The sequence below is a fragment of the Micromys minutus genome, assembly GCF_963924665.1.
Source record: "Micromys minutus genome assembly, chromosome: 27".
Lineage (NCBI taxonomy): Eukaryota > Metazoa > Chordata > Mammalia > Rodentia > Muridae > Micromys > Micromys minutus.
The window spans coordinates 25642658-25667307 of NC_137962.1; the positions used below are offsets into that span (position 1 = coordinate 25642658).

The 24650-nt window shown below is 44.8% G+C and overlaps 1 protein-coding gene across 1 annotated transcript; it reads right to left on the reverse strand.

Annotated features, from left to right (window-relative positions):
- Positions 1-1108: 1108 nt before the first annotated feature.
- Positions 1109-24580, reverse strand: IRAK4 (interleukin 1 receptor associated kinase 4). The gene is made up of 12 exons (XM_080939561.1): positions 24418-24580; positions 20601-20764; positions 17559-17704; positions 15531-15713; positions 14732-14892; positions 13082-13146; positions 11477-11591; positions 10943-11052; positions 6806-6989; positions 5895-5957; positions 2816-2974; positions 1109-2699 (listed from the first exon to the last, which is right to left on the reverse strand). The coding sequence occupies exons 2-12, from the start codon at positions 20759-20761 to the stop codon at positions 2667-2669; spliced, it is 1380 nt and encodes a 459-aa protein (XP_080795687.1). The 5' UTR covers positions 20762-20764; positions 24418-24580; the 3' UTR covers positions 1109-2666.
- Positions 24581-24650: the final 70 nt, after the last annotated feature.

The following is a 24650-nucleotide window of genomic DNA, read 5'->3' on the forward strand; positions in this document are numbered from 1 at the left end:
AGGAGCTCTTCCTTAAAGAGGTTGTGCTCCGTAAGGGGCTGAGTGGTGTCATGAGAGCCTGTGCTAGTCCCAGGGTAACCGTTGAATCAGTCTTTCTTAACTGTCCCAGTTCTACCTGGTACAATGAACCGGGCGCGCAACACTGCCCCTCTTATGCCTGATTTCCATAACGTCTATCCTTCCTCTACAGCCATCTAGTTCCCAGTAGTCAGGGGATCCTCAGCTGGAGCAAACTACGCATCTGTGATAGTAAATGTGAGCTAGCAGTCAGAGCCCGATTGTCTCAGAGCACCTAACTTTAGTCACAAGCAGGGATTGGTTATATTAGTTTCTGCGCTTCCACAACATCAGGCTGATTCCATCTGTGCCCTTGTCCTACAGTTTTGTGAGCAGGGCTGTGGCTGATTCTCATTTAAAAGTATCTCCCAATTCTTAATATCGCATGATTATCACACTGGGTCACTCTTAAGGTCCCCATGCACCGTGGATGTTTTTCCTTCCTCTGTATCAAAGATTGAGCCTGAGGATTTCTTCCATCTCTCCCCTCCTCCCCAGTGTCAAGTTCTCCCTGTCAATTCAAGATCGGGGATCCCAAGGAGGATCACTTAGCATACAAACAGTTTTTACTTATTTTCTTTTATGTCTTCTACTCCCACACATAGGAAACGGCAAGCTAGCAGGTTCACCTTTTGTCGGTTAAAATGCGCTAATAATAAACTCAGTTACCAACAATGAGTTGGCACCACATGATGGACAGAAACCAACACAACACATCCCTTTGGTGTCCTCTAACCAACAGTGAGCCCAGTTGTGGGTTCTCTACTTGCCTGTCTTCCATCATCCTGGTCTGCTTGTTGTATGAGACTGACTAAGTGTTTGCCTAAATGCTATTGTCCTGTCCTATGTATGTCTGTCTCTTTGTGTGTGTGTCCCTATGTGTCCCTAAAAGGCTGAGAAGCATGGAAAGCATCAGTGAGGAAGGCACGGGGAACATCTTGCAGAAATCGTTAGCAGAGTTTTACAAGGGACTGTCACGCACTCCATTTGATCCCAGCTGACTCAGTTTTACACAGATCTCCGTTTATTGAGCAATACCCGTGTGCTGTCTTCAGTGGCTGTGTGCATTCATTTTCATAAGATGGCTTTTAACCTGTATTTGCTGTGTTCAGCAAATGATTATTGTGACGCATGCAACGCACACGTTTTACTCTAGGGTCAGGGGCACGGAAGAACAGAGAGACTATTAGAGTTTCTCATCAGCTTTGGCTGGGAATCCGAGGCACCTACGGTTGATTAGTACATTGTTGTTTTACAGGCTGGTTAAACAAACAGGCTGAGCACATAGTAGGATATCAGTCTTAAGTGACCTCAACACACATTAATCGGCTGTGAGGTCAAGCAAAAGCTCCGGCCTCCCGAATGTAAGAGACTTTTTATCATACTGTATCACCATACCACTATTTTTTCTTGACAGAGTTTGTATTAGATAGAGACAGACAGACAGACAGAGAGAGAGAGAGAGAGAGAGAGAGAGAGAGAGAGAGAGAGAGAAGAGAGAGAGAGAGAGTTAGAGAAAGGGTATTAGAAAGAAGGAGTATTTTAGAGAGGGGGGGTGGGTTAGTTTGTATTAGAGAGAGGAGGGGTTGGGGGGAGAAAGAGATAAGATGTAGCCCTAGCTGGCCTCAAATTCAGAGATCTGTTCTGGTCTGCCTCCTAAGTATTGGGAATGAAAGGCATGTGTCACCAAACTTGGTCTCATTTTTTTCTTTCTTTCACTTTACCTGCCAATTCAGGGGACAGTGCAGAGGACACATCTAATCTGCATCTTTCTCTCATTGTAATTCCCTTCTGAAACAGGCAAGCTGGACAGACAGCTCAGCTTTAGTGGCTTGTCTTACTGACCACAGGGTGCTTAGGACCCCACCCCCTATGTGCTGCCTTTAAGGACCATAGCGCAGAATGGCTAATTCCATCAACAACAGACCGAAGAATAGATTCAACCCAGGTCTATGTGGTTGAACCAATGAGGTTAGGGTTATAGGAACAGTGGGGGAAGGTTCCTTACGGGAACATAGGTGAGGAACTATTTGCAGGAGCACAAAGTTTATAACAAAAAACTAAAGGCAAAACTAAGGCATAAGGTAGCTAAGAGCTGGTCCAAAGCTTTACAGGAAATTACTAGTGGGGTCTGCTGAGTTTCAAACCATGATCCCAGGCTGGAGGTGGTGGCACACACTTTTAATCCCAACATGCAGTAGGCAGGGGCAGGCAGATTGCTGAGTTCAAGGCCAGCCTGGTCTGCAGAGCAAGTTCCAGGACATCCAGGATACGTAGAGAAACTGTCTCACTCTCCCCACTCCCCAATAACCCTAGTGTCTCTGTATAGCACAGTGCTGATTTCTTCAATCTTGAGTTCATTGTAGTTTGGTGATGTTGAAATGAGCGCCATACAAAGTAGGCGGGGCCAAGTGCTATGTGCAACCAACACATCCATCAACTAACCAGGACTTTGCACCATGCTGCCTTTTTCAAGATAAAGCCCATTTGGGGTAAAAACAAACACAAACACAAACAACAGGCAGGTGATGTAGCTCAGAGTCAAAGTGCTTTTCTGGTCTCCATGACCACAAGAAATTAAAAAAAAAAAAATGTTTACTTTCTTAGTTTTAAGCCGACAACTCTTGTAGCAGCTGTTGAACCTTTCAAAAAGAAAGAGAACAAAAGAACCACGTTACTCAGATGTCTTGAAATGGATACTTTGTAAAGGATGACGCGCCACACCCCTCACTGTGTCTGTGGATAGAGAACTGAATACCTTTGCAATGTCTGGCCGTCTGTTTTTCTTCTCCTGCAGACACTGACTAGCCGCAGAGTACATTGCTTCCACCGAAGCGGGGTCCGCATCCTTCATCTTCTCATCTGTGTAGTCCCCGATCGTCTTCTCTTCATCTTCAATCTCTTCTTTAATATCCAGCTTGAAAGTGATGTTAAAACTTGGTTAAAAGTTAAAGACATAGGAATGGAAATTTAAATTATTTCGATTCGTCTCAGTCTTACATAGGCACATTACAGATTTACATGTGCTCCTCCCCATGTGCTTTATAACTCTTGTCTTTCTGGGATGAGCTAACAGAACCTATTCTTGCCTCCAGCTCGGAGATATCTTTTTGATGAACGTCTGATAATGGAATTCTCCCTTCTGGTTCCAGGCACCCTGCCTGTCTTTATCTACAGGGACTCAGACTGATATATTGAAAAGAAGGACCCGGAGATTGGGAGACGAATGAGGAGATGGCACTGTGGGTTGAACGGTAGGTTGAGGGGTGGCTCCAGAAACATGCCTCTGTGTATGTCTGTGTCCTGGTTCCTGGAGTCCATAAATATGACCTCGTGTGGAAAAAATGATCTCTGTAGATCTTTGAAATGGGAGGTAGTGTATTGTAGTGCCTTGAACGGAATGTTCCCATAGGCTCTTTTGGTTTTCAATTGGTGGTGTTTTCTGGGAGGTTTAGGAGGTGTGGCTTTGGTGGGGGAAGTACGTCACTGGGGGCGGGCTTTGGGAGCTCAAGCCCTCAGTCCTTTTCCAGTAGTCATCAATTTCTTGTTCCTGCAGCCATGACCACCATTTGCTACCATAGCTCCCTGCAGTAAAAGACTCTGGAACCGTAAGTCCCAATATACCATTTTTTTTTCCTATATGTTGCCTGCATCCTGGGTGTTTTAACAGAGCAATAAAACAGTGACAAAGACACTGGGTTATCCAAGTAAGTTCTAACTTCAACGCCAAGTGTATGTAGATACATACATATGAAAGAAAAAGAAAAGACCCAGGAGAAAATGTTGACCACCACCAGCAGAGACCACAGTGACCAAAGCTACAGGAAGCCCCTAGAACCTGTAACAGGCAGGGAATAGTCACTCAAAAGGGACTCATGGTCTTACCAAACTTTGACTTCAGACTTCGGCCTTCTACCAAGAGGCTATATATCTTTTACTTTAAAGAAACTTGTATTGAAAGAAAGGATTATGAGTGAAGTGTTGATATGTAACATTCCAAAACTCTTTCACAAGGGATGGATTCTGAAACCACACAGGCAGTGGTGGAAGGGCCCCCTGACAGACTACTCTTAGCTGTATTTACAATCTTAGGGCTTTCTAGCCATACTGCACTCAAAGGTATAACGCTTCCGGACTTTTATACTTTCCCTATTAAATGATGTGGTATAAACTTGTTTGTCACAGAGATCCTGTATTTCATTCTTATTGAGTCAAAGAGGTGGCATTTATACATTCTGAAGGGATGAGAGATCTAGGTAGATATAGGCACGCCTTTCTATAGGCAAGCTTGCCTAAAACAGAAGCCAGTTTGGTGAGGCACAGGCCATCACCCCAACCCCGTATCTCTCTCTCCTTGTCCTGTGAGGCTTTTGCTCTTTTGGTATTAGGGATATAGAGGAGAGACTTGAGCAAGTTGGGGAAAAGTTCTACCAACCAACCTGCACCTCTCAATACTTCCTATAAGAAAGCCGTTTTACACTTATTTATTTGAGGATGGGTGGAAGTCAAGGGACAACTTGAAAGAGTCAGTTCTTAGGTGAAGACAGAACCCAGGTCCTCTGGAAGGCAGCAAGTTGAACATCTCACTAGCCTCTGTATTTCCCATGTTTAGCGTTTTAATTCAGCCCCCACCCTGAACTTTATCTACAGTGTTTCTACAAATGGATCAAACAGGAACATCTAGTTCAGGCGTTTCTCTTGACCTTCAGTGACTGATAGGGCTGAGAATTTTCTATTTCTAGAATACAGTTAGAATATTCTCATAGGTATCTTCCAACGCAGCTACATTACATACGCCATTTTAACGTTACATTTCCAGCAAACCATGGGTGTCTTTGTTTTATGGTGGACATTTGTAACAGGTCTCACACACTACGGTTTACTCGGATTGCTGTTGGCACTGAGCCTTTCGCTGTCATTTCCCAAGTTCTATTTTAATTGTCTGTTTGTATCTGTGTGTGTTTTTATGTAGGCATGTGCACAAGTATGCAGGTGCCCGTGGGGGTCGGAGGCGTCAACCCCCAGAGCTGGGGTGACAGGCAGTTGTGAGACACCTAACATGTGTGCTGGGAACTAAACTTTGGCCTCTGGTAAAGCCATCTCTCCAGCCCTGGTGCCAAGACTGAGCAAGAAAGTCAAGCCTTCTGATAGTCTACCCTAATTCTGGGATGTGATCTAGTACATATCTCCTTTCCGAATTGGTCACACTGTTCTGCTCTATTAGGGCCTATAAATAAATCAGAATAGAAGAAATATAGCTATTAATTTTGAGAAACATTTATATATGATATGTATCTTTAGATTGTTTTAAAGATATGTGTGTATGACATTTAAATTACGAATGGAATGTTCACCATAGAAGTTGGAAGGCTAGGACTGGTAGTGCAGGAGAGAAGTGGTTTAACTCTGCAAGTAAAATTCTCCACAGTGACATAAAGAACCTCTGCTGGTATTTATGGGCATACATAGATACAAGTGGAAGCTATGATTTTTTTTCTCTTCTCTTCTTCCTCATGACCTGAAAGTAGTCTCACCACCCAAGGCCTGTGCACTACAGATTGTAATAAGCTGGAGAGTAATTACAGGTAAACAAGCTCTCTTCTCGTTCTGCCCACAAAGACACGGGGAACAGAGAATCCATGAATGACTTGTTCAGGCTTCATAAAGACCGCCCTGGCAAAACCAAGATTGGAAATCCATTGTGTTTGGTCCGTGTGCCAGTGCACCTAGCCAGTATTGTGTCATAAAATGCCATTCCTATGTGCCAGACTTACCCACACACATCTAAGACCAAAAAGGCAAGAGAGAAGACTGACAGAAAGGAGTTAGTTACTAACTAGAAGTTGAGGCTCACGGTTTTCATCCACAGCCGCAAGTCCGGTTATCAGCTCTAATAATACCTAGGGAGAAAAGGGACCCGTTAGCAAAACACTGGAGACATTAAGTCAGAATTAAAAGGAATTTGGACTGAGCCTGAGGGGGGTAGAGGGGAGACTTGAACCTGCAAAGCAAGGCTTTCCTGTGCTAACCAGTGGTCTGGAGCACAGATATTGGCTGCTGAATCTAAGGATCAAAGAAGTTCTACTTAACATCTGTTCTGGGAATTCCAAGTGCTCTAATATCATACAAGGCCCTTGGGAGAATTTTATTTTTTACAACTTCATGCCTTAACATTATGGTGGAGTAAAGTTCCTATAAATGAACTGAGACGAAGACAAAGCTTCATTGATCTTACCCCGCATTCTCCGCCTCTGGCTGTTAGATTAGAAAAAGGACAAAAAGGGAAAGAGAAAAGAAATCCACATTATGTGACGTGATTAACTTTGTGCGCTGGCTGGGTTTAAGCTTCATTTGGATTCATGGTGAGACAATATTTTTTTGCACCCCATTAAAAAGAAATGAACTCAACCTTTTTATATATTGGGGATCTCTCACAAACTTTCTGGTGTAACTAGAGGCTAATGTAAATAGTTTATACAATATATATGAGAGAAAAAAGACACATGCACTAAATTATTCTAATTCACGATATAAAAAGAATGATCATTGGTTGGAAAGATGGCTTAGCAAAGCAAAGGCACTTGCCACCAAGCCTGGCGACCTGCATCTGATCTCTGGAACCAAGGTGGGAGGAGAGAACTTGCTCCCAGAAGTTACCCTCGGGCCCTTGGTGTGCGCACGTTGCGCATGCGCACACGTAAGACATTGTAAAGACATGTGCAGAACAATAAAGACAATGATCACTCACCACACCGAAGCTGTAGATGTCGGATTTGGGTGTTATTTCTCCTCGCAGAGCTTCGGGTGCCATATAAGCTGTGGTGCCCACAATTCGGCTGGTCATGACTGTCTGTGCAAGCTTCGCTGAAGCCCGTGCAAGCCCAAAGTCAGATATTTTGGCAGTAAAATCTTTGTCTAGTAAGATATTTGCGCTGGAAAAGAAATTAAGGTTGAATTGAAGATAGAAAACAGTCTTCTTACCTAGGATATTCAATGGTTCTTAGGAAGAGGTATATGTAACACTCACACATACACACGCACGCACGCACACGGGCGCTCGCGAAGTCACATTGTGTGTCATTTTATATATGCAGCAGAGCAGACTGCAATACATTTAAATCAGTCAATGATTCAGATGACAGCAAGGGAAAATAATTGTTTTCCTTTCTGTTATCTTGGAGAGAGAATAAAAACAGAATACAATTTCCTCTTAAGGGCGGTGCATTTCAGTTCACCACAGATGGCTATTTACTGGTCACAGCACACAAAGCCTTCCAAATGGCACCCTTTTCTTAAAAAAAACAAAAACTTTTTAATGGTTCCGGTGACTAAGTACCCCACAACCTCACTGAAGCTGGACAATGGCTTTACCATGGAGCTATATTTCTAAGTCAAAAGCATCATTTTTGGGAAATAATTTAACTTCCCAATGGAGTAGATTTGCCTGTCTCATCCACAGTGTGTGAGTCACACGGGGCTTGGGAATCAGTCAGCCATTTTCATGTGCTGAGATTGTGTGTTCTCATAGCCCAGGCACACAGAGACACCTCACAGGCTGTCTCAACCTACAGTTCTCCTGAGCCGAGGAGGACTCAGAAGCCACAGTTCAACCCTGTCTAGTGACAATTCTGTCTCACTTCCTGACCTCCCTGTCCCTACTGAACACGCTTGCATTCTTTCTGTGTTAGGGTTTGAGATAAGTCAAAAGAAACTTAACTTCTTTCCAAACAGTTCTCAGTAAGGTCAGGAAGGGAAACAGAAGCGTCATTAAACAAGATATAATGAATAAACAAGGTATATATATATATATATATATATATATATATACCTACATAAGTATAGACACACAAGCACACACACAGGTTTTTGAGACAAGGTCTCACTATATAGCCCTGGCTGTCCTGGAACTCACTATCTAGACCAGGCTGGCCTTGATCTCACAGAGATCCACCTGCCTCTGTGCCATGAATGTTAGGATAAAATCCATGTGCCATCTCCCCAGCCCACTGCCTGGAATCTTACAGAAAGAGTACACACAGCTAAAAGATCCTCATCCATTTACCGTAGGCATTCTCCTATATGTATTTTCTTCCTGAGAGCTCCGACCGCTTATAGTTTTTAAGCTGAACACTTAACACGAGGGGTGGGGGAAGCCGCAGGGCTTATTTGTGACAAAGGCACATGGATAATTTTAAAAAACCGATGAAGATTACATGATAGTGATGTTCAGGTGAACCGAAGAGAGTTCTAACGAACAGGCGAGAAGCATGTTTAGCCTTAAAGAGTTGTTAGATCAGAAGGGGAGGGCTCTAGGAGGGAAGAAAGACGTTCGGCAGGCAAGTGGATAAACACGTACAAGGTGGTTAAAGCGGTGAATATGCGATGTCCACGGTCACTCAAGAAATCAGTGACTGTGGACCACACAGAGAGAATCTGGACTTTACATAGAGCGCTGAGACACCCTTCAGGTATCATATTGGGCGACTGTAGCTGCTCCGTACTACAAACCCTAATTATGTTTCCCCAAAACTGTTCGTTTGAGCATCTGCACATAGCTTCTGGGAACCCGCCCCCTTTGGTTCTGATTGGTAAATAAAGATGCTGGCAGCCAATAGCTGGGCAGACTAGACAGAGGCAGGATTTTAAGATTCCAGTGCTTGGGACCAGGAGCTGGGAGAAAAGGAGAGGTGAGCCACCACGCCTAAGAGGCACGGCCTCCACGTGAAGGAGCCGCGAGAGTTGGGCAGCCCTCTGGGTCCAGAGCAGCCAAGGTAGAACATAGAATTAGTAAGTAATAACTAGGGAATTACCACATGGAGGTTAGGCAGTGGCCCAGCTACTGAGCTGTTTAAGGCGTATTAAAATATAAAGGCAGTGTGTGTGCCTTTCATTCAGGAACATAAGCACTGAGGTGGGTATCGAACCCGCCGCCGGGATTTCACAATATTTATTTCAACAGGTGACTGATGTTATCTATCAAATATGCCTCTCGGGGCATTAGCCTGGCCGTGTGGTCGTAAACGGCGGAGGCCTAGTACAAACTCGTTCTATCGAGAAGGAGGGCTCGGGGTAAATTTGATCAAAGTTAACAAATGTCTGAATGGGTAGAATCTTGGAGACAGACAGAAAGTGCATATTTTCAGGCACACCCGGTAAACCTTGAAATGGCAGGACATAGAAGAACGATAGGCCGTGAGCAAATTCCCAGTACGTGAGACAGGCTAGTCTCCGAACCAGCCCCCCCTTCTGCGGCTCCTTGTTTGCCCCTAAACCTTAGTTTATGGATTGTCTTTTTCCCCCCTCTTTCTATTGTATCCTTTTGCTTTGGTTCTTAGGCCCTTCTCATGGCCCTGTAACCACACAATAGTCTTGGCTATCTTAAAGGTTTCCTAAATGATACATCTGTTTCAGGCGTCACAATATCATAAAATGTCATAAAACGCCTGTTTACACCCTCCCCACCCCCAGCTTCCATCCCCGCCCCTCCTTACAACAGGCTTCTAACTCAGTTCCTAACCATAAAGTCAGCACTGACCAGTGCGGTGTTAATCCCAGTGGGTGAACTTTCTTCTGACCACTCCTCTTAGCAAACTTCACTTTATTTTGGGGAACAGTACACCCCAACACTCCACGTACAGGTTTTCTTCTACCCGTGTGTTCACATGGCTTATTAAGTGTCTTTTGGAGACTGTTGTTCCCCTTTGTTTGGGGATTATGTTTTAGGAGCCCTTTGGGATTTAATCCCGGGCCCTTGTGCTGTTTCTTTCCTTAATTGCACAATAACTCTTCAAGCCTCGGGGACATGCAAGTGCATAAAAACCACATTTTTATGTTCAGCTTAGTATGTATGATACTGTCTGCTAAGCCTCAAGCTCAGTTTATGCATCTCTCCTAAGCACACCCCAGCCTATCCAAGTAAGTCATGCCACGGTCGTTCCCAGAACGCAGCCGTGGATGCTGTAAGTTCAAAGGTCCTTACCGAACTTCTCCCCACACCCCACTTTCCTAGACCCTGTATGGCTGAGATAAAACCTTGTCATCTTCGTGGTTCACATCGGCCCACTTCCGCTCTTGGGAACTCTGTCTATCAAGATGTTTACAGCAATCTAATGAATTAGCCCCTGTTTTAAACTGCTCCACCCTAGAAGTGATTCGCCAAACTTGAAACTTTGCCCTTGTTGGCCGGGCGCTGTAGGACCAGGGTCCTCAGACATCTGCTTCAAGTCCTCTCATGCCTTCTGCCCGCTACTTCCCCCACACCAATCGCGTTGTAACATCTCACTTCCTGTTTGTAATCATTTCACTTCCTGTTTGTAATCACTTCATTTCCCGTGACTCATCACACTTTTATACTCCCATCAATGGCACTTCATCCTCTACGCTTATTCTTGCCGGAATGTTCTTATTTTGGATACGGCAACCCTCAAACTGTGCTTTCTTATTTCCTGCTCACTCTTCAGGGCTCAGCTGAAACATCGCTTCTTTCAAAAATCCCTTCTGTATACCAATAGCGAGCGAGCGCCACATTAAACACTTTAAACTCGTTATTTTCGTGATTATCTGGCTGACGCTGGACTCTGTCCTGAGCTACATATCTAACCTTATCACGCACCATGTCTAGCCTACAGCAGGTAAAATTTAACTAGGTTGAGAACGTGTGGGGAAGACTAAAACTATCCACAGAGGCTGAAGGTGATTCAGGAGAAGCAGGTCATGGTGCTTGGAACCCTGGGATTGCGGGTGTCAGCTGCGCAGGCGCAGAAGGATTTCCGGTGAGGGAGGCAACCCCAGCCACTGTGCGTCAGGACACACATGCAAAGAGCAAAGGAAAAGAGAAAACCCTTCCTTAAAGGTGGCTTCCCGGCATTTCTGACGGTAGACTTACCTTTTAATATCTCTATGAATATGATGGTTTTCATGTAAAAAACGGATCCCGTTCGCTGCACCCCGAGCAATCTTGCATCTCATGTGCCAGGAAAGGGGTGGAGTACCATCCTTTTAGAAGAAAAAAAAAATCCAGAGAAAACACGTAACTGTGATTTTTTTTTTTTTTTTTTTTTTTTTTTTGATAACGGATAAAAGGAATTCATCAGTAAGAATCCAGGGTTAAAATTTTTTAAAGTTTGCAAAAAAAAAAAAAAAAAAAAAAAAAAAAAAAAAACCAACCAACCAAAACCCTCAAATAAGATTAAACGGACTCTGCACATCTTGCTTGGATATAAAAACACACCAGAATGTCCTCAATATCTAGCCTTGCCTGACGCTCGCTTATGCATCTTAAATGGGAGGTAAAGGTCAACACACGGACCACGTCCTTTTGCGGAAACTAACTTAATGTGGTTTCGGTCCTGATCAGATGCGAACCTTAGCAATCCGATACAGGAGCAGAAAGTGAGACAGTCGGTCACAAGTGTCTTACCAGGCAGGACAGTCTGTCTAGCAAGGAGCCATTGGGCATGTAAGCATACACTAAGCACAGGTTGTCGCTGTCGCTTGAGAAGCCGAGCAGCTCCACCAGGTTTTCGTGCTGACACCTGTGACAAGAGACGTACCGGAGCAAGCTGTTATGCACATTTGTAGGAGTTGCCCAATTTAAGAGTTTTAGCGGAGAGATCTAGGCGATACCTGCCTGTATCTACGTATCTAGTCCCATATACATCACATGTCATCTGGGGGGTGCTCATCGCCTGCTAGCATGCTCATTGGAATCGCCGGTTCTCGCCTGTAAGCGGTCTGGTTTCAGTGACACTGACCCACAACGGAAACGAACCTCTCCCGGTTCTGTAGTCATGGCCTGATCCGATCAGTGGAACCTGAGACAGGTCAGTTCGGGACGAGGCCGATGCTCATCTTTACTCGGGGCATTTGCAAGATCTGGAAATGTGTACCGTGGATGAATCCTCTAACGTAACTAATGTAACAAAACTCCAACAGACCGGAGGCGCTGCTTTGTAGGAACGATCTTAACCCACATTTAACTTCATTATTTATGATCTTTAACCACATGCTTGTCTACAGTCTGGGTCTTTTTTCTTTTTTTTTGTACACTTGAGAGAAATGTGTACAAAAGCCACGGAGTAACAAAGCCGAGGCCTCATCCGAAAGCGTAGTGCTGCCACCTCCTGGACATGTGGTGCATGGCATGATGACAACCTCAGCTTCAGGCTTCTCTGGGTACAGAAGGTGGTACTCCTGGGTAACAGGATCATACAACATGGATGCTGTGAGCGTTAGTGAGTGCCTGAGGCACACAGGGCACATGAGAGATGTCTCATTATTCATTCTGCCCATTACGAGTTATCTATAATTCTGTATATACCCTTGTATAAAAGGAATGCCCTCAGAAGTGTAGGTAGGTTAAATAGACACATTCTCCGTTTCCACGGAATTTGCAGTTTTGAAAATGCAAATAGTTAACAGTGGCTAAATTTCTGTTATCTATAAGAAGTAGGTGGGGGCTCACCTGTTTCGTTTCGTTAACCTAATATGTTATCCTCTTAGTCCCTAATGGGTAGAGTCGGAAGAAACCCGGATTAGGTCATTTTGCATCAATGTACTCTCAGCATTTTTGCACATGGCATTTCCCCGGTTTTCTGTGGGTTTCAACTTCTCTGAGGGTCTGTCATTTTATAAATAACTTATATCTGAACTCACAATCCTCCTACCTCAACCTCGAAAGTACTGGGATTACAGGCGTGTACCATCATTCTTGGGTTCATAAATAGGTATTTTTTTTCCCTTTCTTTCTTAAATCACTATAACTGATCCATCAGGAATTCTTGGAATGAAAACCCTGATCATGGGAAACACTAGGAATTCTATGTAACTCCACTGTGACTTAAAATACTGACCGCCCTCAATCTGCAGGCGTGTGAGAACATGTGGTCATGTAATCGGAGAATATACAGTGCTTGTCTCAACCCTGCATCTTTACACACTTAAATCTGCACTTTATGGAGAAACCAGGTCCCTTGCCCTATGCCACGATATCTCCCCCAGGCCACACTGGAAAATCAACACTTACTTTGCCATTACTTTGATTTCTTGATCAAACTGTTGCTTCAGTTCTTCAGTACTGATTTCAACCATCTATGGACATGAAAATATATAACACAATACAACAGCCTCGTGACTGGAAGGGGGTGAGAGAGAGAGAGAGAGAGAGAGAGAGAGAGAGAGAGAGAGAGAGAGAGTCCTTGGCTGATTTGCTTACTTTAAAACCACATGGTGACCCAGGTTTATAACGTACAAGTGGACTTCTATATACGGGGGTGGGGGGTGGGGAGGAGGCTGAGAATTTGAGAATAGCAAGTTCCGGGCCTGCTTGGCTCACAGGGCATGTTCAAGAGTGGGCTCTACAACCTGATCTTTGCTCCAAGAGAGACATTAAGAGAACTCGGGTGTAGCTCAGTGGTCAAGTGCTGGCCCAACATATACAAGGCCTGGGGTTCCATAAAAGTACAGTAAAAGACATAGGCATAGAGCGTTGACATGATATGCATGCTCGGTCCTGGCAATCTGACAGCGAGCTACAGGAGATTAAGGACAGACAGACACAAGTACCACGAAAGTCGGATCAGGAACCACACTAGCCACTCAGATACTCAGTGTGTTTCTTATGCATAGCAAGACCTTGGATGCCGGGGAGTTCATCTTGGTAAGTGGTCTCTGTAGGGGAGCCGGGGACTCACTGCAGTCACCAGGGATGAGGAAACAGAAGGCCTTGCCCTTCCCATGAATTAGAAAACTTCATCACAAGAGACCTTTTTCAAAAAAGAATTCTGTGTAACAAGATGGAAGTGGGTGTGAGCAGAAAAGGAGAATCGAATCCTATGAAAGCCACTGAAACTGAAAAGCCAGGGGGTGCCTATGCGGTCTATACACCCGTGGTATTGACATTTTAAAGATATAACGACAGACTTATAATACAACTAATGAGTAATTCCAAGTAAAATCTCCCATAGAAACGGGAAACAAGGACAAAGAAACTCCTTTTCAGTACTATGTGTTTTTTAAAAATGTTATTTTTGCCAGGGATGGTGGCATACACCTTTAGTCCCAGTGCCCAAGAGACAGAGACAGGAGGATGTCTATGAGTCTCAGGCCAGCCTGGTGTTCAGAATGAGTTCCAGGGCAGATGAGATTACACAACACTGCCTCAAATATGTGTGTGTGTGTGTATAAATGTATATGCATATATATAATATTTTGAATTATATTTATTGTGTGTGCATGCACACACATGAACAATAACTTATAGGAGTCAATTCTCTTTTTCTACCATGTGGGTCCCATGGAGCAAATTATCAGGCTCACTGGCGAATGCCTTTACCTACTGAGCTATCTTAGTGGTACCTGCCATATTTTTAAACAGGACAGGTCAGACAAAAGCATTCAGATACATTTTCTCAGCATCTTATTATTAATCTAAGTTATGTGTGAGGTGTTTTAGTGGAAGGTTTCTTAACGTCATCCTGTGAATCTATCACCACCACAAATGTGACTCTATGTCTTCGTCTATGCATTTTAGGCCAGGCTTTGTAGTCCTCCATAGATTCCTCCATGATAAGAAGCACCAGCTTAGGATGCTCTCGAAGAGAATCATCACTGGGATAATAAATCCCCTGAGGGTGGCTGGCAGCCTGTTCTGAGAGGAGGAAGGAAGACAACTTACTGCTCCGAGCTTCTTCACTGCTACGGTTGTGTTGTTCACACAGCCTTTGTACACCACTCCAAATCCCCCCTCTCCCATTCGGTTGCCACCGACAGACACAGGTCGCTCATCGAAATCATTTGTGATGTTCTTCAGTTCGTAAAATGAGAAACTGTGAAACCCTGAGGCATCAACAAAACAAGGAAAGGGTGCTCACCTGAGGAAATGTGGCTTTCATAACTGACATTATCTCAATTTGAAGATTTCACACACACACTCATATATACACACACACACACTCATGCTCACATGAAATACAGACTGTAACCTTCATTATGTCAATTACCCCAGGTCATTCTGTATCAAACGCTCTATCTCTACCTAAAATATTTGTTTAACTAAGTCCGGTCTACTCTCCCAAAACATTAGTCACACCTAAATATTATCTTCTTTATATATTTTGTTTTGAGACACAGTATTATAGACCAGGTTGGCCTTGAATTTTCTGTCTAGATGAAGCTGCCCTCACACTCCTGACTTCCCTGCCTCTGCCTTCCAAATGTTGGGAGCACGGGTGCACAGCACGGTGCCGACTTGTTTTTTTTTTTCTTTCTTATTGTGATTTTAGGCATGTCCCATTGCTTCAAGTTACTGAAAGAAGGCAATGGGTGCAGAGAAAATGGTACTTGATAAACTTAAAAGAAAACAAACATCAGAGGATGTAGCCAGTGTGCCTTACAAACAGAGAGGTTTACTTTAAATCACAGTAATAGCAGATCCACCCTTGGAAATAAATAGGCAACGTTACACTGTTACTTACGGGTATCGCTGAATTCTACACTTTTATCCTCTGGACTTGAGGAGCTGGGTGGCTCACAGTTGTGTTCTACCTTCAGCACAGGCATCATGGATGTCCTCTCCTTTTCATGGCAAGGCCTGTGTGTCTGTGCCACTGTTGCTGCTTCTCTGGGAGGCAGGTTGTTGACGGTTTGGGGAACAGCATCTGTCGAACAAGAAGACACAATTAGTTTCTGTGTGAAAAAGAAGTTTGTGTGGGGAAAAAAAGATAGTGTCCTGGTTTGAATAAAAATGGCCTCCATAGTGCTCAGAGGGAGTGGCACTATTAGGAGGCGTGGCTTTCCTGGAGGAAGTGTGTCACTGGGGGTGGGCTTTGAGGTCTCAGATGCTCAAGCCAGGCCCAGTTTCTCCCTCTCTCTTCCTGCTGTCAGCTGGTCTGGATGTAAAACTCTCAGCTACCTTTCCAGGACCACAGCTGCCTGTGTGTCACCATGCTTCCAGCCATGATGATAATGGACTAAACTTCTGAAACTGTAAGCCAGCGCCAAATTAAACGCTTTCCCTTATATGAGTTGCTGTGGTCATGGTGTCTCTTTACAGCAGTAGTACATCAGAGAGGAACTCATAGGCAGTTTCTGGACATTAGCCCTGCATCCTCACGAAACACAGGAAGATACCCCAATAAAACGCTGTTGGTTGTGATAAGAATGAATAAACAGTGACACTTATTTACAAAAGTGGATCAGGGCCATTAGGGAATTAGGAGACACTACTCATTTAAGAGCAGAGAACCAGCTGGTATGGTGGTGCCCACCTCTAATCCCAGCACATAGGAGGAGGAAGCAGGAGGATTAAGTTCAACTTTGGTCTTGACTACATAGTAAGTTCACGGTTAGTCTTGGTTTCATGAGATTCTGTCTCAAGAACAAACAACTGAACACACACACATACTGACAGAAACACACACTGACACACACACAGGCACACACACCAACACAAATACACCCAGACATACTAACACACAACCCAGACACACTGACACACACACAAATACTGACACCAACACTGACACGCACACAAACACACAGATACATGCAAACACCCACAGTGACAAACACCCACACTGACATACACAGGCACAAACACAAATACAAATACAGGTAGACACTGACACATAACCCAGAGACACTGACTCACACACAGACACATACTGATACAAACACTGACATACACACAAACACACACACAGACACATGAACAGACACTTGCAAACATTCACACTAACACACACCCTCACTGACACACACACACAAACACACACTGGCACACATACACTGGCACACAAACACACAGGCTCACACCCAGACACACACCTACCCACATACACACAAGCACACACAGACACACTGATACACACAGACACACTGACACACACACTGGCACACACTGACACACAAATACACACACACATGGACACACACACACATACACAAAGAGGTGGGGGGAGAACAAAGAGCATCTTAGACATCGAACTCAGTGCTGTGACTCCCACTAAGGATGTGTGGCACCGAGTCCAGGAATCTAACATCCCACAAGAACTTTAGGAGCTTCTTCACACAGGAATGGTTGAGATCCATAGTGTATCAAAGGGAGAGAGAAGTTTGGTAATGAAGAGGGAAGCCCCATCCTAACACACTGGGATGCAGTGTCAGGAAGCCACAAGAGTCATGTCAAGGTGAAGCTGAATGGGGTGGGGAGAGAGACACATCTCAAAAGAATAAATCCTTACAGGTTACATTCTTCATCCCTCTAAGTAAGCCCCCCTGGCAGTCTACCTGACTTTGATGGGGTTAGACCAATCCTTGAGCGCCTATCACGTTAACAGGACGGTCCACAGCATGTGGACTGCAGGGTGTCAAACACTAGGGAGAGCTGGAGAAGGAACGGACCCGAAGGTCAGGTTTGTCCACTACATGAAAGAGTAAGACAATCCCGTGTCTGCCATTCCTCACTCCCGGCAGCTGTCCACGCTCTGGACACACCCATTTACCCGGCAGAAGGAGAGTGGCAGGCGCAAACAGCTCAATCTGGACCAGAAGATCCACGAGGTCGCCAACTGTGCAGTTCGTGGTGCCCCAGTCGAAGAGCAGTTCACACGTGGGGCTCTTTCCGGTTTGAAGTAAGGCTTCGAATCTCCTGAGAAGCAAGAGATAAGGGTTCACACAAGGAGAGTTCATGTGAAAATAGGCGATGATCTCTGCACCTCATATCCCCTTCTGACTGTGTCACAGGGCCTCCTAAGGACAGGGAAGGAAAGGGACTGTGAGAGCCAGTAAAGACACCAACAAGGAGCAAGGACAGCAGAAAAGGAGCCGATGATGATGATGATGGTGATGATGATGATGATGATGATGATGATGATGATGATGGCTGCTCTGGGCAGAGATCACATCCAAAGACTTCCTACACCTGTGTGGTCTGGCGAGAATACAGAAATGCCCTTAGCACACAACTTTAATCTCTCTGACTGGAATACTGACGTGCCTTCAACATACACCTTTAACCCCAAACAATGAAAGTAAAGTTAGTTTGTAGAAGGAAGCACCCATGTTTGAGTGGCAGACAAAGTGACAAATCAGAGAAAGATCTGACAGAATGAGTCAGAGATAGAATATTCCCAACTCTCCAGAGAACAGACAGGAAAGAGAGGCAGGACAGTTTTACTGGGACAGTTCTACAGAGACAAGTTGTAGGTGAAGAACAAACCAGAGAATGAAAACAGCCAGATTATAACAGTTTGTCAGAGTTAGTTTGAGACTATGCAGAGCAATGCAGTCAGAAGTCAAGAGAAGCCAATTTGAATCAGTCAGCTTGGAGAGGAGTTTGGACTAGAACAGCTGAGTTGAACCAGCCAGCCAGAGTTCAGAAAGAGCTAGAAAAAGTAAGCCTTTTCCGTAGTAAGTCCCTGAGAGGGCAGTTATATCTGGAGAATAAAAGTTACTTTAAAAAAAGATTTATTTACTTATTATATATAAGTACATTGTAGCTGTCTTCAGACACACCAGAAGAGGACATCAGATCTCATGATAGATGGTTGTGAACCACCATGTAGTGTCTTGGATTTGAACTCAGGATCTCTGGAAGAGCAGTCAGTGCTCTTAACCACTGAGTCATCTTTCCAACCCCCAAAAGTTACTTTTACAACCACTCGCCAAGACAAAATGGAAAACTCCAAGCTCTATGAGATACCCTGTCTCAAAGAATAAGATCGAGAAAGACGAGGAAGGCAGCTGATACTGGCCCCTGGCCTCCACATGCATGTACACCTAACATGCACACACAAACACATGCATATACATGCCACCGAAACCCAGCTAGTTAATATTATTTACCAAATATCTCCTGACTATTTACTCAGAGAGCTGCAGGATACAACCAGCTTGAGAGTGTTACTAGTTTACTCAGAGAGTGCTAGGCAGGGGTGGGTGGAGTGCTTAGCTGTGAGCCATGCAGCACACTCAAATGTGTTCAAGTTCAGATCCTAATTCAGAGCTCTTTTGACTAAAGTATGTACTTATTATATTATATATTACATATTGTATATTATATATTATATTATTGCTATATTATATTGCTATGTCTTATGTGCACCTCATACATGTTCAGTCTTCCAGCTATATAATTTGAAATGCACAAATTTGTTTCACAAAGTAGGATGTGCCTATGCTTAGATCTTAACTATATTTAATAAAACAGAAGGGAAATCATCTTTTTTCTGTTTTCATTTCAGGTCTTTAACGTTTAAAATTAGCTTTAGAAAGTAATACTGAAAAGTTGACCAAGACAGCTCATTTTATTTTTTTCTTCCAAAGCATTTATTTGGAAAACTTTCAAACTTAATTTAAAAAAAAAAAATTTTTTTTTGAAAGAATAGAACAGCGAACAGCATACTCTCCAGTTGGTCAGCCGGTAACATCTGGCTACATCTGTGCTCTTCCAAATGCTCTTAACCCACCCCCTCTCTCTCACACCCTACAGTGTAGACCAGTTACCTTGTCTGTGTCTTACGATCTCCATTTGCCTGCCTAGTTTTTACTTATTAATTTCAATCACGATTAACTTTTCTCTTGGTAGGAACTACACAGGAGGTAATGTTTTGTTTCTGCTATATCATACCCAGAAAATGGTGGCACAAAGTTTGAGCATTTGGATAACGGGATGGGCTTCAGGTTTCTTCATGAGACAAGTACCCCTCTCAAGTTGGAGCACACCTGCCACTTAGAGGCTGGAAGCTGGAGGATCAGTTGTCCTAGGCTAGCCTTACAAGTTTAAGGCCAGCCTTGGCTACAGGAGACCCTGTCACTGGCAACAGTTAGCCATCTTCTCTTTAATGCATATAGTATTTGTGGACAGAACTTTTAACTTGTGCCCTGATGATCCTTGTGGGAAACAGTCTTCACAGGTGGCTGCATATTTCTAACTCCATAACTTCTGCATCCGGACAAGTGTTTTGGCGCTGTTCAGTTCAGAAGAGCCCTTCCTCTTTAGAATTACTGCTGCAGCAAGCCCCCTTCCATTTCTAACGGGAATAACGACAAACTATCCTTGGAAATTTGGTTTTCAAGTCTGAAAGGCGAGCTTTCCCCTTGTACTTTATGGTGTTTGCCTTTGTGGGAGCAGACATCTGCTGGAAGGTCAGTATGGGAGCCCAGGGATTAGAGTCCTTACCAGACTGATCGCAACGTTTAGACTCTAAAATCGCATCAGATTCTCACAGTAGCCTTCCGTCTCTTCAGTCTGGACACGCAAAGCCCGAAGCAGGGCAAACTGTTCTTGGCCCAGCCAACTGAACTAGAGCAAAGATGGGGAGCTTGATTCTAGCTCAAAGACACATTTGCAGGCTCACAACCTTAGCTCTGACACACTGGCAATTTTAGCAAAAATTATATATACAAACATATCGTATATATTACCAATACCACCACCATGATAGAGAAGTTTACCTTCTAAACTGTCACGTTAGACGGTACTCACGCCTGCATCCTTCTTGTGCTGGAAAGTGATTTAAAAGGGAGAATAGACACCATGTTACCTTATATGAAACTGATTGTATCTGTCATCACCGGACGGCTTTTTGATAGCTGTGGCTAGTTTCTTCCATCCTTCTTGAGGATCAATAAAATCCGACAGCTTCCTAAGGATCCCAACGTTGAGGCTGCGTACGTATGTTGACGGCGTCAAAGGCTTGTTCATCTTCTACCTGAAACATGACAAATTCCCATTACAACTTTACAAGTCAGTGGGTGGTTGTGGTGCATGCCTTTGAAACCAGCACTCGGGAGGCAGGTGGGTCATTGAGTTCTGAGTTCCAGGCCAGTCTGGTCTTACAGAGTGAGTTCCTAGACAGCCAGGGCCACATAGAGAAACACTGTCTTGAAACAAACAAGCAAACAAACAAACAAAACAAAACTTTACAGCAGTTTCAGAGTGAGCATCTAGAAGCTACCCATCATGCATTGCTATCCTGCAGGAAATGCTAGCATCTGACCATTTGAGCAAAGAGCGGCTTTACACTATTGAAGGGCATCCACCGACCCTCCAGGATTCTCCTTTTCTCCTCCACAAACAGCTCTGGCACTAGGATTCTTCAAGTGAAATTGATAAAACAGCAATGTGCTTACTGGAAAGAGACCTGGGAGTGTGTTCAGGTGTCTTTAAGTTTATGTTTCTCAATTAGTACTCATTTGCTATAAAAATGGTTTTCATGACATATCTAATTCATTGTATGCATGAGTATTTTGCATGCATGCACGTCTGTGCACAGTGTCCCTGTCTGGTGCCTGCAGAGGTCACAGGAGGGCACCAGATCTTCTGGAACTAGAGTCCATGACTTTGAGCCACCGTGTGGGTGCTGGGAAGGGGACCTGGCTCCTCTGCTCACTACCTAGAGGGCAAACTACCGAGGCCCCTCTGCAGCATCTACTACTAAAAATTTTTACCCAACAATCTTTGGTAAAAATAATTTAAAAGAAGCTTATTTAGATAGCATTAAAAGACATGTCCTGCCTACCTACCGTTTATGGTAATATATGGGCCATCCAGCTCAACCCTCTCTTACCACTCTAGACCTTGTTTCTGGGACTCAGAACTAAGCAGCCGGACTGAAGCCTTCTCTGCCTCAGTTCACCTCTGCCACATCAGAGCTCAGAAAAGCTTACTCGTCCAATCTGTGTATCATCCTTCAGGCCCCGCTCAGTTCCTAGGCTGCTGCCCTGCTCCAGAGCCACAGAGAACCAGATCTGACTGCTAGGCGTGGCCTTCGTGCGCTCCTCTGCGAACAGCGCTGGCACAAACAAATCTTTACTGGATTGAGACGGGGCCCAAAGACACAGGGACCAGACCAAAAATAAAAGAAAACAACAATACAGCACAAAACAAAAACAAGAAACAACAATAAAGGCCCAGCAAGCTTCCTCCTATATAAGAATTTTTGGCCCCTCCCCACTCCTGTTCCTCTCTTCGTTTCTTCCTTATGCTTTTACGAAATTAAAAAAAAAATCCCCCTATACCCAAACCAAACGGTTCCACAAAAGCTCTCCTAATAACCCTACAACAACTCCATTGTTCCTGATACGTCTGCCAAGAGACCTTTCCAGTGCTGGAGAGACATTCATGATTCCTAAACGCCGACTTAACTTCAGTGACCCTTAAAATGCTTTGGATATACTAAAATGTATAATGCCATCCATTCACCAAAACATGTCCTGTTTGTGACAGATATTAACCCAGGTCCCTGAGAATAGAACGTTAAGAATGGAGAGAAAAAGGAGGCAAGAACACAGGGTGTTTTACTCCAGTGAAGGAAGAAGGTAGCAAACTGAAAATGCATTTTTCGGTCTGTTAAATAGTGCCTGTGGTGGTTTGAATGGGGTGGAGTCTACAGGTGTCCCTCCTTTGAGTATTTTGGTTCCCAACTGGAGACTTCTCTTGGTTTGGGTTTCCATTGCTGTGACCAAGGCAACTCTTATAAAGGACAGCATTTAATTAGGGCTGGCTTACAGGTTCAGTCCATTATCCTCAAGGTGAGACCATGGCAGCATCCAGGCAGGCATGGTGCAGGAGGAGCTGAGAGTTCTACATCTTAGTCTGAAGGCAGACAGAAGACTGTCTCCCATATGTCTAGAAGGGTCTCAGAGCCCAGATACCCAACTTCCTCCAACAAGGCCACACCTACTCCGTCAAGGCCACGCCCCCTAATAAGTGCCACTCCCTGGGCCATTGGGAGGCTGAAGTGTGACTGGAAGTGGGCTCCAGGTTTCACGATGTAAGCCATTCCCAGTGTGCTCTATCTGCTTCCTGCTGGTCACTCAGTATGTGAGCTCAGCTCCTGCTCCATCCCAACCATTTAGTCCGCCTGCGGGTTCCCGTTCCCCTTCTCCCACTGCGCCTGTTACAGCTTTTTATTCTTCCAGACCCCTAAACTCAAGGTTGCTGTTGAGTGTTTTATTACTGTCATAGAAAAGTAAATAAGGCAGCGTCAGGTGGAGAGAGGGGTTAAAAGGGGTCGTCACTCTGGGCCTCTCGATCTTAATGAAAGACACAGGGATGAGAACGTTCATCAGTGAGGTGCCTGCTGGGAAAGTTTGAGAAAAATGAGTAGAAGGAACTTGGAGGTGCTTCTGAATGAAAAAAAAGAAACAAAGGGCGGGGTTTGCTTCGAGGGGGCTGAGGAAGTTTATAACAGATACAAGGGAGGACTTAGAGGCAAAGACATAGCAATCTCCAAGAGTCCAGGGTGGACATCCACAGACAGCCTCACCCTGTGAGAGCGGGAGGGGGAAGAGAGGAGCCTTCTTACCAGGAGAGCCTGGGAGAGACTGACCAAGGGACTGGTATAGCCAAAGTGGAAGATATCTAGGAACCAGAGACGCTGTGGGGAGGGAAACTGGGAAGTTCAGGGTAGGAGGCAGGAGGGCCCTGTAGCAAGCAGAGACTGGGCTGCTGGGACAACCTGGTAGCCAGCATCTGCTTTGATATATTGATAGGCCTCTCAGCCGTTTGTCCTGGGTTTGGGACCTAACGGCTTCCACTGACAAACAGCGAGGAGCAGGTGAGGTTAGAGATGAGGGATTGGACTCCCAGGGTCTGAGCGCTTCAGACTTGACTTTCTTCTGATTTGAGATGAAGAGACAGTTCAGAGAGCAGTGGAGACAGCGCTATATTTAAACCTGAAGTGGGGCTGCCTGGACCATAGTGTGTGGGGGTAAAGACAAAGAAGCAGGAAGATACAGCTAGAAGAGGACTTTAAAAATGTACGTGGATGTACAAAGAGGTTCTAGTGTCCCGGAGGCGGGTGTATTCTACAGCGCAACCAAGAGATGCCTGTATGTTGTAGAATGCGGAGATGTCTCCTTGTTTTTTTTTTTTTTTTTTTTTTTTTTTTTTTTTTCTGTTTGAACCGGAAACAGGACTAAGACATGACTGGAAGGCTACAGTCTGGAACATGTGGGAAGCAAAACAGCATGAAAATAGAATAAAGGAAAGCTCTTTGACATATATCTATCTTGAAGGATTACTCCCAGAAACGGAAGAATTGGACTTTAAAAAACATCTCCTGTTTTGGGGCTACTGTGTACATTCCGGTGATTTCTTGCTCTCGTGAGCTTTGCTTTTTCTGGTCCTCTCTTGCTTCCAATCTGTCCTGCGCTTACCTCTCTACCTGTTGGCGGACCCTCTTTCGAGCAAGTGAAGACGCCTGGCGGACCAGCGCGCAGAGGCTGTGGGGCTCCACAAGCCTCCTCTTTCGGAGCGCGCCCATTTCCTGGTTCTGGGGTGAAGGGATCGATCACTAACCCGGCCCGGGACAGAGGACAGTGGAGAGATCTTGAGATTAGCCTTCCTCTCACAACCTACTTCCTCTCTGACGTTCCTCGCTTCCTGAACAAGGCGATCGGCGCCCCGCCACGGTCCGGCGAGGAGTCGGGAGTGGAGGGCGCAGGGCCACGAGACGACTTCAGACTGCCTGAGATCGGGATGATGCGGGGGTCCCCGGGGCACCAGATCCTTCTGCAGGACAGGGAGGGTAGGTCAGCCAGGAGTGAAAGGGTAGGGGCGGAGCCAACGCGGAAGGCCACGCCCTTCC

Coding starts and splice junctions, on each gene's coding strand:
- IRAK4 (XM_080939561.1), bottom strand. CDS start 20,761: ATGAACAAGCCTTTGACGCCGTCAACATACGTACGCAGCCTCAACGTT. Junction 17,705..20,600: donor TACAATCAGTTTCATATAAG/GTAACATGGTGT, acceptor CTTGCTTCTCAG/GAGATTCGAAGCCTTACTTC. Junction 2,700..2,815: donor GACGGCCAGACATTGCAAAG/GTATTCAGTTCT, acceptor TCTTTTTGAAAG/GTTCAACAGCTGCTACAAGA.